The 13,673-nt window shown below is 39.3% G+C and overlaps 1 protein-coding gene across 8 annotated transcripts in view; it reads left to right on the forward strand.

The window, feature by feature from the left end:
• Nucleotides 1-13,673, forward strand: part of Lrba (LPS responsive beige-like anchor protein) — a 580,781-nt gene that overhangs the window by 84,690 nt on the left and 482,418 nt on the right. For all 8 annotated transcript variants that reach the window (NM_001439655.1, XM_087627154.1, XM_087627167.1 and 5 more), the window contains 4 exon segments: nt 3,016-3,213; nt 3,369-3,502; nt 7,880-7,988; nt 8,302-8,454. In NM_001439655.1, coding sequence (NP_001426584.1) covers nt 3,016-3,213; nt 3,369-3,502; nt 7,880-7,988; nt 8,302-8,454 — 594 coding nt within the window.

Raw genomic sequence — 13,673 nt, forward strand, 5'->3', positions numbered from 1 at the left:
ATGAAATACCTCTGACAGCGTAACTGTAAAACAAAAGAACAGTTGGCTCATGCTCTAGGGGTCCAAGGTCTTTGGCTTGTTACCAGTGATGGCATATCTGCTTGTAGAATTTTAGCAAAGAATCCATGGCAAGAGCTATGGAATACAGATGTGTCCGTTTTAGGGTCTGTCCCTTTGTAATGCCACCAGAATTCACTGATGGATACTGTACTGTACTGGCTTTCCGTGGCCCCCTGGGAATCACGTTTTCCAGACTTTACAGATATTCACATTGGGAGATGGGAACTAACTTGAAACTTGTGTTAGTTTGTGGGACACACCAAGTCATCTAAACCATTGCACTGTCACTTCTGAGCTTTTCATTCTTTGGTGGCATGTTTTTGGTTAGTTCATGTTTTTCTTTTACTTTTTCGGCCCTGCCCCAAGTGGGGACTGAATCCAGGGCCGTGTACATGATGCTATTCCCTCTTCTGTCTATTGAATTGTGCCTACCCACTTATCCGCTCATGGAAACTGTATTATTTTCACTTTGGGCTGTTATGAATAATATTAATATGAATACACAAATTTGTGGATGTATGCTTTTATCTTTTGTGCTCAGTAACAGGGTTACATATTCGAAAAATTTATTTTCCAAAATGATTGCATCTTTTTATATTTCCACAGTAGTCTATGACGTTTTTCTCCATGTCTTTTCCTGTTTGTGTTATTATCAGGTTTTTTGGTCAAAGCTATTCTAGTGAGTATGAAGTAATCTCTCATTGGTTGCATGTATGTGCACACATGTGTAAAGGCCTTCTGCTGTCCTCACATCACTCTCTGCCTTAGATGACACAGGGTTTTCATCTTGTACTGAACTTGGAGCTAGGCTCATAGCCAGTAGGCCCTTGTTTTTGCTTCCCATAATGCTTTTATTACATGTACAACTGTGACCAGGCTCACCTTGGTGCTGGGGATCCAAACTGAGGTTCTCATGCTTGCTTATCAAGCACTAATACTCACAGAGCCATCTCTCTGTGCTCGCTATGACTGTGTTCACTGTAACTGTGCGCTCACTATAACTGCGCTCACTATAACTGTGCGCTCACTATAACTGTGCGCTCACTATAACTGCGCTCACTATAACTGTGCGCTCACTATAACTGTGCGCTTACTATAACTGTGTACTCACTATAACTGTGCACTTACTATAACTGCGCTCACTATAACTGTGTACTCACTATAACTGTGTACTCACTATAACTGTGCACTCACTATAACTGTGCACTTACTATAACTGCGCTCACTATAACTGTGTACTCACTATAACTGTGCGCTCACTATAACTGTGTACTCACTATAACTGTGTACTCACTATAACTGTGCACTCACTATAACTGTGCACTTACTATAACTGCGCTCACTATAACTGTGTACTCACTATAACTGTGCGCTCACTATAACTGTGCGCTCACTATAACTGTGCACTTACTATAACTGTGCACTTACTATAACTGCGCTCACTATAACTGTGTACTCACTATAACTGTGCTCACTATAACTGTGCACTTACTATAACTGTGCGCTCACTATAACTGTGTGTTCATTATAACTGCGCTTACTTTATAACTGTGCACTCATTGTAGCTGTGCTCTCACTATAACTATGCACACTATAATTGTGCTCTCGTTATAATTGTACGCTTGTTATACCTCTATACTCACTATAACTGTGTGCTCTGTATAAGTGTACACTGACTATTATTTTGATTTATATTGCTATTTATATTTATATTTTTATAGTAATATTTACAATCTATTTAGCATTGAAAAAAACTACATATTAGTAATTGTGTCATGTTTTCATTGTTTTATGAGTTATTGTTTTGAGACAGGATTTCTTGTTGTAGCCCTGACTATTCTAGAATTTGCTATATAGACTCACAGAGATCTGCCTTCCTCTGCCTCCTGAGTGCTGGGATTAAAGGCATGTACCACGTTGCCCTTTATTAAAAATTTAAGCAGTGCCAATATACACATGCTTTAGTTATATTCACAGTGTTTGTAGAGCTGATTTTACAGTTCTTTGAGTATGCTTACATAAAGTGAGACCTATTGTGTTACTGGGCTCCGTGATTCTATGAGCTATTGTGTATGCAGTCTTTCTATCTTTTTAAAATATGATTTATTTATTTTCATTTTATGTGTGTTAATGTTTTATTTGCATGCATATCTGTGTGAGGGTGTCAGATCTCTGGAACTGCAGTTACACACAATTATGAGCCACTATCTGGGTGTTGGAAACTGAACCCAGGGACCCTGAAAGAGCAGCCAATGCTCTCAATGACTGAGCCACCTCTCCGGCCCTCTGTGTGCAGTCTTTCACTGATTAAAACCTTGCTCTTAGATGTGTGACTATAAAATAATCTTTGGCAGCATTGAGGGAACATACAAATGGCAATAGAATAATACTAGGAAACTTCAGTATCTATTTGACTGTAAGTAGAACAAACACTAACTTAGGTCAACAAAAACAGAGGATATAGGCAACCGTATAAAGCAGGTGAGCTTAACATACAGAACACTCTGTAGCACCCGCATGACACACATTTTCTTGAGAGTGCATGGAGTAGTCCAGGTCAGACCATCTGGTGGGCTATGAAACATGTTGGTAAATTTAAGAAGGGTGAAGTCATTGGCTATATTATTGTGACTGATAGCATGAAATTAGAAAACTTGGAAAGACATATGCCGTGAAAATGAAACAACACACTCTTAAACAACCAGTGAGTCAGAACAGACGACGCAGAAATCATTGGAAAATATCCTGAGAAATGAAAGTTAATATGAGTTAAACTTAATGCACTCGAACAAAAGTATCATCATGAGGGTCAATCATGGAGGTCACACTCACTTCACGTGGAGATATCTTCTTACCTGTTGTTGTTACATTTTACGTTATGGCTGTTTGTATTTAGAGTTCCTTGTGCCGTGTGTATTTTACTATTTTTTTGTTTTTTGTTTTTGTAATTAACAGGGCACATTTAAATTTAAAGCGGAAAGTGATCTGTTTCTTGCTGAGCACCATAAACTGTTACTGTACGATGGCAAGCTCTCCAGTGCCATTGCCTTCACGTACAACGCACGAGCCACAGATGCCCAGCTGTGCCTTGAGTCCTCTCCAAAGGACAATCCCTCCATCTTTGTTCACTCCCCACATGCACTCATGCTCCAGGTACGATCTCAGACAATCAGTGTGTTTGTTAAATTTTACCAAACGTGCGGCAAACCACATTTTAGTTTTTCTGTATTTATTTCCTGTTGTATTTTAGTTTTAATTACTTTAGAGAAGAAGCCATTGAAACTTTCCTGTGTTTTGTGTTTTCCAAGGATGTAAAGGCAGTTTTAACACATTCCATCCAGAGTGCCATGCATTCAGTTGGAGGAGTACAAGTTTTGTTTCCGCTTTTTGCCCAGCTGGACTATAGGCAGTATTTATCTGATGAGGTTGATTTGACTATCTGGTGAGTGCTTTTGACTTCTTTTTTTGATTGTTGTTTTTACGAGAGCATGTTACTGTGTAGCCCTTACCCCACTGGCCTGCAGCTTACCGTAATCTCAAGCTTGTCCTCTTTCTGTCTTAGTTGTCTGAGAGCCAGGATTACAGGTGTGCATCACCATGCCTGGTGGCCTTCTGTTTTAAGTGTATGCGAGAGTTACTTTTCATGATTATTGAACTGAACAGTATTTTTTATTTTGCCACTCATATTGTTGTAGAGTAACAGTATTTTAGAGAAACATTTATGAACAGTATTATAAATATTAATTATATTATTGATGTAATTCTGATTTATTAGTACAAAAACCTATCTAAAACATAATAAAAGTTACCAAATAAAGTCAACATGGGATAGTGGATTTATTACAAGTGTATATATTTTGACTGGCCATGGTGACAAAGCCTTTAATGGCAACACTTGGAAGATAGAGGCAGGTAGATCACAGTAAGTTTTAGGTTAGCCTGGTCTACACAGTGAGTTCTAGGACAGTAAGGGCTATGCAGAAACACTATCTCAAAAAAGGAAAAACCGGGGTTGGGGATTTAGCTCAGTGCTAGGAAGGGGCCCTGGGATTGGTCCCAGCTCCGAAAAAAAGAACCAAAAAAAAAAAAAAAAAGGAAAAACCAATCAAAACAAACAAAACACGTGTGTGTGTGTGTGTGTGTGTGTGTGTGTGTGTGTGTGTGTGTGTATACACACATAAATATTTTAAATTGGCAAGGGTTTATTATGGGAATAAAAGTTTTTATTTTTTAAAAATTTAGGTTGTATTGATATATTTTATATCCTGTGTTACAGGGTTGAGTCTTAACAAAGGCAGGAACATGGGAATTCTATGATAAATTGTAGAACATGAGAGCTGTCTAAATGAATGAATTTCTTGTGGCTGCATATGCCAGTGAAATTATGTGTAATACAACAGTGACATTTCATTTACTGAGAAATGTGAATGAGCTTTCCATTCTTTTCCAAAAATCTTCTTGATGAGTCAGTTTTCTTCAGATTGTTTTTAAGAAACAGAAATTATTTTTAGTTTTTTCTAAGCAGGAATCAAATGTAGATGTAGCCTTTACCAGCTTTATTAAGTTAAATAATTTATTTGTGGTTTGAGGGCTTGCTGTGTTACCCAAGCTGGCCTCAAACCTACTGACCTCCTGCTGTCTATTGTTAAGTAGTTGGGATTACCAATGTGCTCTGCTGCACATGGTTTGTTGACCGTATTTTAAAATAATTACTCTTGGCATAGTGATAAGCTTACTAAATTTTTGTGATTGCTTTGACAGGAATTAGTTTTTCTTTCTCCCACCTTCTCAGCCTCTTCACTGGCGTAGCATAGCGCTGCTGTCGGGGATGAGGATGGCTGCCAGTCCTAGGAAAATCTGCATCTTTCCTAGGAGCCACTGATACGGAGGTGGCAGATCAGCCTGTTTCTCCCTTTCGGACTTCTCTAAATATTGTGGGTGGTGGAGAATGCCGTGGCTCCTGTTCACTTTTAAATTTCACGACTGGGGATGCTGGTTTTCCTGTAGGAAGAAGGAGTGGACTGCTTCTTTACTCTCCTTAGGCTTAGGAGACAGGGTCTCACTCTGTAGACCTCCAACTCCTAGAAATCCTCCTGCCTGTCCCTCCCAAGTACTGGGATTAAAAGTATGCACCGCCTTGCGGGCTAGGGGCAGACTTCTCAGTCCAGTTTGCAGCCTGCTTGTTTTGATAGTTTAAACTATCCGTTTGCTCAGTTTTATTCTTTACTTTTGTAATCCCTAACTCTTAAAAATGAATATGCTTGGTTATTTTGTTACATCTATTTCTTTTCTTTTAAAAATAATACCTTTATTCTTTGAAAATTTCACACATGTATACAATGTGTCTTTTTTGGATTTGAGAGTAATGCTTATTTTTTCCTTTTTATCTTAATTTTTCCCCATATGATGCATCTCAATTATACTACTTCCTCATCCCTAATTCCCCTGAGATCTTTTCCACCTTCCTACTTTCCCAACTTCATATTTCTCTTTCTGTCTTAAAAAGCAAAGACAGAAACAAACAAACAAAAAAGATAATGAAAACAAATAAAATGTTAATAAGATAAAAATACTAAACATAATGAACCAAACTAAAACAAAACAAAAAGTACACACACACACATGCACATACAGACACACAGACACAGACATGCACATAAACACAGACACACAGACACAGACACACACACACAACATACATACACACATACTCAAACACACATATACAGACACAGACACATAGACACCAGACACACAGACACACAGACACACACACACACACACACAGACACACACACACAGACATACACAAACACACACACTCAAACACACACATACAGACACAGACACAGACACACACACACACACACACACACACACACACACACAGACACATACACACAGGCACACAAAATGGAGCCTGTTTTCTGCTGGCCAACTACTTAGCATGGGACCTGCTCTGGAGTTTAGCTGATATGCTTGGTGACATGCTATTAGAGAAAACTGATAATTACCTTTCCCAGCAGCTATCAATTTTAAACAACTTCTTGTTTTATGGTGGGACTTTGTGTCTACTTCCTCTCTGTTTCTGGTTTGAATTTGTGCAGGTCTGGTGTATGTTGTCACAGTCTCTGTGAGTTCATACTTTGATCATCCCTGTCATGTCAGGAACACACTGTTTCCTTGGAGTCACCTACACCTGTGGCTCTTAGAATCTTTCCTCCTCCTCTTCTACATAGGTCCCTGAGCCCTGAGGGGAGGGGTTTGATAAAGACATCTCATTAAGAGCTGAGAGCTACAAAAGTCTGTCATTCTCTGCAGTTTCTAGTTGTGTGTATTAGAGACTTCGCTGCTGGGGGCTGAGTGGTGCACTGATCTCTGGGTATAGCAATATGCCCTTAGGAGTAGGGGTTTTGTTTGTTTATTCTTTGGTTTGTTTTTCTTTTTAAATAAATTCTTTTAAAAAAGATTTATTTATTTTATGCATACGAGTACACTGTAGCTGTGTTCAGACATACCAGAAGAGGGCATCAGATCCCATTACAGATGGTTGTGAGCCACCATGTGGTTGATGGGATTTGAACTCAGGATCTCTGGGAGAGCAGTCAGTGCTCTTAACCACTGAGCCATCCATCTCTCCAGCCCCCAGGAATAGTTTTATTATTTTGTTCCATAGCAAAATGATAGTATTAGGTTTCCCCTAGGCCATGACCTATGTAGTCTCAGACTCTTGATCTCTTTAGCAGTGTCAGTAGGAGTTCCATCTCACGGAGTTGGAATCTCAAATGTTGTTGGTTACTTTTATAACATTTGTGCCACTGTTTACCAGTAAATCTTGTAGGCTGAGTGCTATTTAAACTGTAGTGTTTGTAGCTGGGTGATATTGATGATGGATACCAGCTTTACTTTTCCACGTGTAGTGATAGAAGTAAGTGGTTTCTCCAGTGATAGGGGATTGTTGTCAAGTTATGGAAGGGAATCAGTAGCCTTGGCAGGACCTCTGGGCCAGTGACTCCACAAGACATAACGCACTCCTGGCACTGGAGGGTTTATTGGTGTCATAATATGTCCAATTGAGGCATTGTCTCCCCCATTGTATGGTGACTCCATTTAAATTCCCTTCATATATGTATACATTTTAGGAAGCCTCTACAGTAGTAGGTTTCTATATGGCTTTTCAAATGGCCTTTGGTATTAGTTTTCCCTCCTTTGCAATGCCCTCCCATTTCATCCTTCAATTCCAGTTTCCCCTTTACCTCTCTCTCTTTTTTAAAAATTTTATGTGTGAGTACAATGTTGCTGTGTTCAGACACCAGAAGAGGGCATCCCATTACAGTTGGTTGAGCCACCATGTGGTTGCTGGGAACTGAAGCAGTCAGTGCTTTCAACTGCTGAGCTGTCTCGCCAGCCCCCCGTATCTCTTTATAAAACGATATTCATTAAGATCTTAATACTTTCCTTACACGTGTATCAATTACTTGTTTCCAAATGTTCAGATGTTCACTTTTTTCTATGCAGTGCATGCTTGTTATATTGTTTGTGATAAAATACATGAAATATTGAGGGACTCTTAATCCTACAGTAAGTGTTTTGTTCTGGAATAATCTTGGAGATGGTTTTAGTAGAACTTGCCTTTACATGTTTTGGGAAGATTGAACCCAGGACCTCACACATGCCGGGTAAGCATTCTTCTGTTGAGCTACATTTCTGCCCCGAAGCAGAAATTTTGATTAAGATAAATGGAAGACTATAAATGTTGACTCTAATATTTTCTTGTGGAATATTCTTTCTCAACCCATTGCCTTTTGTCTTATTCTAGTACAACCTTGCTGGCTTTTATCATGGAGTTGTTGAAGAACTCAGTGGCTATGCAGGAGCAGATGCTCGCTTGTAAGGGCTTTTTGGTGATCGGCTATAGCCTTGAAAAGGTAAGGTGCAAAGTATTTTATTATTCTTAATATTGATTGGCCAATCGTGTGCTTATTTGTCTGCGTGGTAGGAAACACTGTCTACAAGAATGTCTACTTTGCCTATAGAAAGTTACTTAAATTAAACTACATCTTGTTTTACCTTGCTTCCTGTCCTCTGTTAAGGAAGTGAGGCAGTGAGCCTCATGCTGTCTTTAACTCTGAGCATAGTTTGTGGACAAGTTCTTTTTTGGTGTTGACAGCTTGTAATTTACTTACCTTCCTTTGAATTAGTAGTAACCTTTAAACTCCTTCCCTCCCCCACCTCCCACAGTCTTCCAAATCCCACGTCAGCAGAGCAGTACTTGAACTTTGCCTTGCATTTTCAAAGTATTTGAGCAATCTGCAGAATGGGATGCCCCTCCTGAAACAACTGTGTGATCACGTTCTTCTTAACCCTGCCGTGTGGATCCACACTCCAGCCAAGGTGAAGTGTGCTGAGCTCCTTTCACTCTCTGTCAAGTGTTTGTGTTTGAGAAATGTGGCAGTTGTTAGAGTTTTCTTTTGTCCTTTTATGTATTGGTAAGTAAAGTTTCAGTGGATAGCCAGTTTTGAATAAGCATAATTTTGCTTTTCAGGAAAATGTGCCAGTCAAAAAAAAAATATAAATATAATTAGTGAACTAACAGACTATGGCTTCATGTTTCTGTGTTAAATAAGGTTTTAGTAGAAAGGGCCTTTGTTTGCTAAGTATAAATCAGAGAGCAGTTCCACTCCAACTTTCCTAGAATCTCTACTTCTATAGCTCTGTTCTACTGTAAATGCACATTCATGTGTGCGCATGTACACACAGTCACATGCACACATACATATGAGTGCTTATACACACACCCACACACACACCTGCACACACACCTGCACACACACACCCACACACACACCCGCACACACACCTGCACACACACCTGCACACACACACCTGCACACACATACCCGCACACACACACCCGCACACACACCTGCACACACACACCTGCACACACACACCTGCACACACACACCTGCACACACACACCTGCACACACATACCCGCACACACACACCTGCACACACACATTTCTTCTCCTTCTCTTCCCACTCCATTTCCTCACATCTCTCCCTGTTCTTATTGTCTTGCCTCTTCTGTTCATACTTAGCCAGTATGATGAACTCTTGGGTTTCATTTTACAGCTGAAGCTGAAATACCACATTTTCTTGAAGGCATAATATAGTGGTTCCATTAAATGTTAATTTTAATGAATTTTAATGTTAATATTAAATAACAGAAAATCTTCAGTGTTTGCCAAATAATTTTGTAGTACTTTGACAACAAACTACTTATTCACATAGAACATAAACAAATTTGTTACTACAGAATTTGTGAAAAAAAATCTTTAACAAATTCTGATCTATTAGTTGCCCTAAAAACTTAGTAGTATTAATGTTAAGTACAGCTTGAAATAAATTTTTCTAAGTTGTATAATTATGTTCATCTTTATTTACAATTTTTCTTAGAAGTGGTGTTATTTTAACCCCTGTTTCATTTCCCCCTCCCCCTTTGCCCACTTGCTGTGTCTATTATAGCCCATACTTACTCTAATTGTCAGGAAAAAATGTCTGCAGACTTTCTCTTCTGGGGTCATAATATCTTATTTTGAGCCAGTCTTTTCAAATGGTAAAGAGAAACACAGCTGCCGACTGTGATTGCCATTTGGAAATAATCAGAGGAGGCAGCTGGAGGTTGTAGCTTTTTTATCTCCAGGTTAAATTTGACCTCTTTCTCTTCTGTGACCCTCAGTCTTATTTCTTTTCAAAGATTGTTTCAAGTTACTTTAAAAATCTTTTACTAGACATTTTTTTTTGGTCTTACTAGCCAGCATATTTGTAAGGCTTTGTGTCTTTTGAAGTTGTCACAAAGTGTCTTACATACCTAGTTGTAAAGGATGTTTTTTACCTTAAATTTAATCACATGACTTCTCCATGTTTCTAATACTATCCAATTTATTTCTTTATACTTTTTAATAAATTTCCTTAATGACCTTTTTAGAGTTTATGATTGATTTGATAGTAAATTAACATTCTCTGTCAGCTGTTTGCTTGGTGTATCCATAAAGAATTTTATTTGCTCTTAGTTTATCATAAACACAGTCAGATCCAGTCATAAGCACAGGACAGATCCAGGTTGTTTGACTGGCAAGTCCTGGAACTTGCAGGGTGAGAGAAAGATTCTTTAAAGAGCACAGTACAGGGCGTGCTTGACTAGGCTTACAGGGAACACATGAGCTGCTTTAGCGTCAGCGAATCCTCGGCAGCTCCTGATGCTGGAGCCGTAGGTGTATGATCTAGGCTTTGCTTTGGGAAGGGTGTGAGGAGCTCCCTTCGGTTTCATTTACCTTAGATCTGCTTAGAGATGTTCTGAATGACCCTGAAGCAAATATCAATTTTCTTGTCCGCAGTGGTCTTTTGTTTACTCAGACAGTATTTGTGGAATAACTGCTTCATTCTGGGCAGTATAGGTAGATGGTGTGAAAGGCAGGCTTGCTTCTTGCACTCACAGATATTAGACAGAGTGGCAAAGGTAGTCACAGATATTAGACAGAGTGGCAAAGGTAGTCACAGATATTAGACAGAGTGGCAAAGGTAGTCACAGATATTAGACAGAGTGGCAAAGGTAGTTGCTGCATAGGTATGATGAGACTGTAGGTGAGTGGATGGGGGAGGAAGCTTTGTTCCTAAGAGACGTCCTTGCTTTCATTTACCAATGTAGGTTGCTGTTAAATTAAATACATTTTCCTTTTCATAATAACCATTCTTAATATTATCTGATTTTATCTACCTTTCATTCAATTTATTTTTTATTTAAGAAATCTTGTATGTTTTGTTGTCATTATTTCTGAGACAGAGTCTAGCTCTGTAAGTCCTGGCCGGGCTAGTTTCTCACTTTGTAGCCTGCCAGTCTTGGGCCATGATCCTCTTGCCTTTGCCTCCCATGTTCTGGATTACAGGTTTGCATCACAACACTAGGCTTCCTGTATGTTCCAAACATGGCATTCTCATCATATCCTTTCTTCGTCTCTCAGACTTTAGATTTCTGTTATTTTCAGAGTGAGGTAATCTCACAGCTAGCTTCAAGTCTTTCTGCCAATTCTAGGTTTTGTAATGTTGAAATTCATGGGGCTGGAGAGATGGCTTAGTGGTTAAGAGCACTGACTGCTCTTCTAGAGGTCCTGAGTTCAATTCCCAGCAACCACATGGTGGCTCACAACCATCTGTAATGGGATCTGATGCCCTCTTCTGGTGTGTCTGAAGACAGCTACAGTGTACTCACATACATAAAATAAATAAATATTTGAAAAAAATTAAGATATCCTTGGTAAGTTGGCAAGTACCGTAAGGATTCGCTAGAGAGTGGTTCCCCAGTCTTGGCTGCTGGCTGAATTACTTGGGGAAAGGTTTAAAAACAAAAAGGTAAAGCAGAATCCCACTTTGGCCAGTGCTGATTTTGATTTGATTAGTGTGGAGTATGATTAAGGCTTCATAATGTTTTAAAAAAATGTTTTCCAGGTCTTTTAATGTACAGGCAGGTTTGGAAAATGGAAAATCTCCAGATCTATGATACCATTTTCTTAGCCACTATTTTTCTTGTTAGAAATTTCCTTTCCTTCTATCTGCCTGCACTGCTACTTGTCTTCCAAACCTTCCTTCTTGATTGATGAGGCTCTCCCTGCAGACACACTGTATCTAACCATATCTTCTCTGGCCCTGAAGTCACTGGGTTTAACATCCTGAGCCACTGCATTATGAGTTGTGTCATGACCTGTTGTTGTTGCTGTGTCCTTAAGGTGCTGGTGATTGAGCCCAGTGCTTCTGCACATGCTGTGCAAGTGCTCTGCTGCTCAGTGTCCCCAGCCCTGCCATGGCCTGTCATGTCTCAGCTTCTGCTCTTATGGCTTGAGTGTAATTTTCATCTCCTTAACTGTATTTTAGTGTGAGGCATATGAGCCATTATAATCTCAATCCAGGGCTAAGTATGTGGGTACATGTAAATATTTTTGTTCTGAAATAAAGTGCTTAAGAATTTGAAGGATGTTATAAGAAGTATTGTGTTGCGTTAGTGACAGATAGGGTGGTGCTACCCATTTTCACAGCAGTAAATACATCAAGAACACTTTGATGCAACAAACTAACTGAAATCTCAGCATACTTTTGCTTTTCTTCTAAGTTCCAGTTGTCTTCTAAACTCCAGTTTAATTCAGTTAAGCAACATCTTTTTTTAAAACACATCTACTAATCAAATTACTAATTAAATCTTAAGTTGGTTATTTATGGGACATTTAAGAGATATGCACTTAATGTATGTACTTGTTTAGAAAAATTCTCAAGCAACAATGAGTCCCAGCACAGAGTTGAAAATGAAGATACCTAGAGTCCAGAAAGGTGATGGAAGTGTCTAGTTGCAAATGCCTGGAAGTAATTTAGTCTGAGGAAAGATAGTGTATGCTGGCATACAGTTGTTCAGTTTATAAGATATACCCACGAGGCAGAGGGTGAGAACTTCATGGCTGGGCGTGCGAGTAGAACAAGAGTAGTCCTGGTTTTCTGTGGCGGTGAGAACTTGAGGATTGCTGATGCTGACGTTTAGAAGATGACTTCATGGAAACTATGTGGGATGAAGTATGTTGTGGTGGGTTTGCACTTACATTCCTGTTTTCTTGTTTATAATAAGAGCTTTCATGTGAAGTAAATATAGACATATGTACATTTTTATGTAGTTAGTAGTTTTAGTCATACCAGCCTTTTAAAAAAATCTGTGTGTGCATGAATGTAAGTGTGTGCTTGTTCATGTGAGAATGAGGTGCCTATGTGCTATGGGACCCATGTGGCAGTTAGAGGACATCCTCCAATGTAAGTCCTTATCATTCACATTCTTTGTGACGGATCTCTTGTTGTGTACCACTACCCATGCCTGCTGGATTTCCAGTGTCTAGGGGTTCTCTTATCTGTGCCTCTCATCTCCATCTCTGTGTAGGGTGCTGAGATCACAGACATATGCTACTGTGTGTGGGTTTATATTGGTTTGGGGTCCAAATGGAGTTCCTCACACTTACTCGCCAATTGCTTTACCCACCATTATCTCCCCTCTTCTAGCTTCTACTTTTCTGTAAAATACAGAAAGCATCTATACAAAACATTATATAAGGCCAGGCATGGTGACATTTACCATTAATTCTTAAATTCCAGCATCCGGGAGACGGAGGTAGGTGAATTCCTGTGAGGCTGAAGCCAGTCTGAGTTCTAGACTAGCCAGAGTTACATAGTGAGATCCTGTCTCAGTCACCAGGCAGCCAACCAACCAACCAACCAACCAACCAACCAACCAACCAAGCAACCAACCAACCAAGCAACCAACCAACCAAGCAACCAACCAACCAAACAAATCCACCCACCCATTAACCCAGAAAAGCACAGAAAACAAAACAATTGCTTAAACCATAAAATTTATTCTAAAGATACAGATACTAATGAAAAATTGGTGGCTGCTAAATGAGGATAAGTGAATTATTTTCATGTTAATATAACAAAAAGTGATATATTTTGGATATTTACTTTATAAGGAGTGTGTGTATGTATGCTTCTGGGTTTTGATGTCTGATATGATGTCATCAA

This window comes from Rattus norvegicus, chromosome 2 (genome assembly GCF_021556685.1).
Source record: "Rattus norvegicus strain SHRSP/BbbUtx chromosome 2, alternate assembly SHRSP_T2T, whole genome shotgun sequence".
Taxonomy (NCBI): domain Eukaryota; kingdom Metazoa; phylum Chordata; class Mammalia; order Rodentia; family Muridae; genus Rattus; species Rattus norvegicus.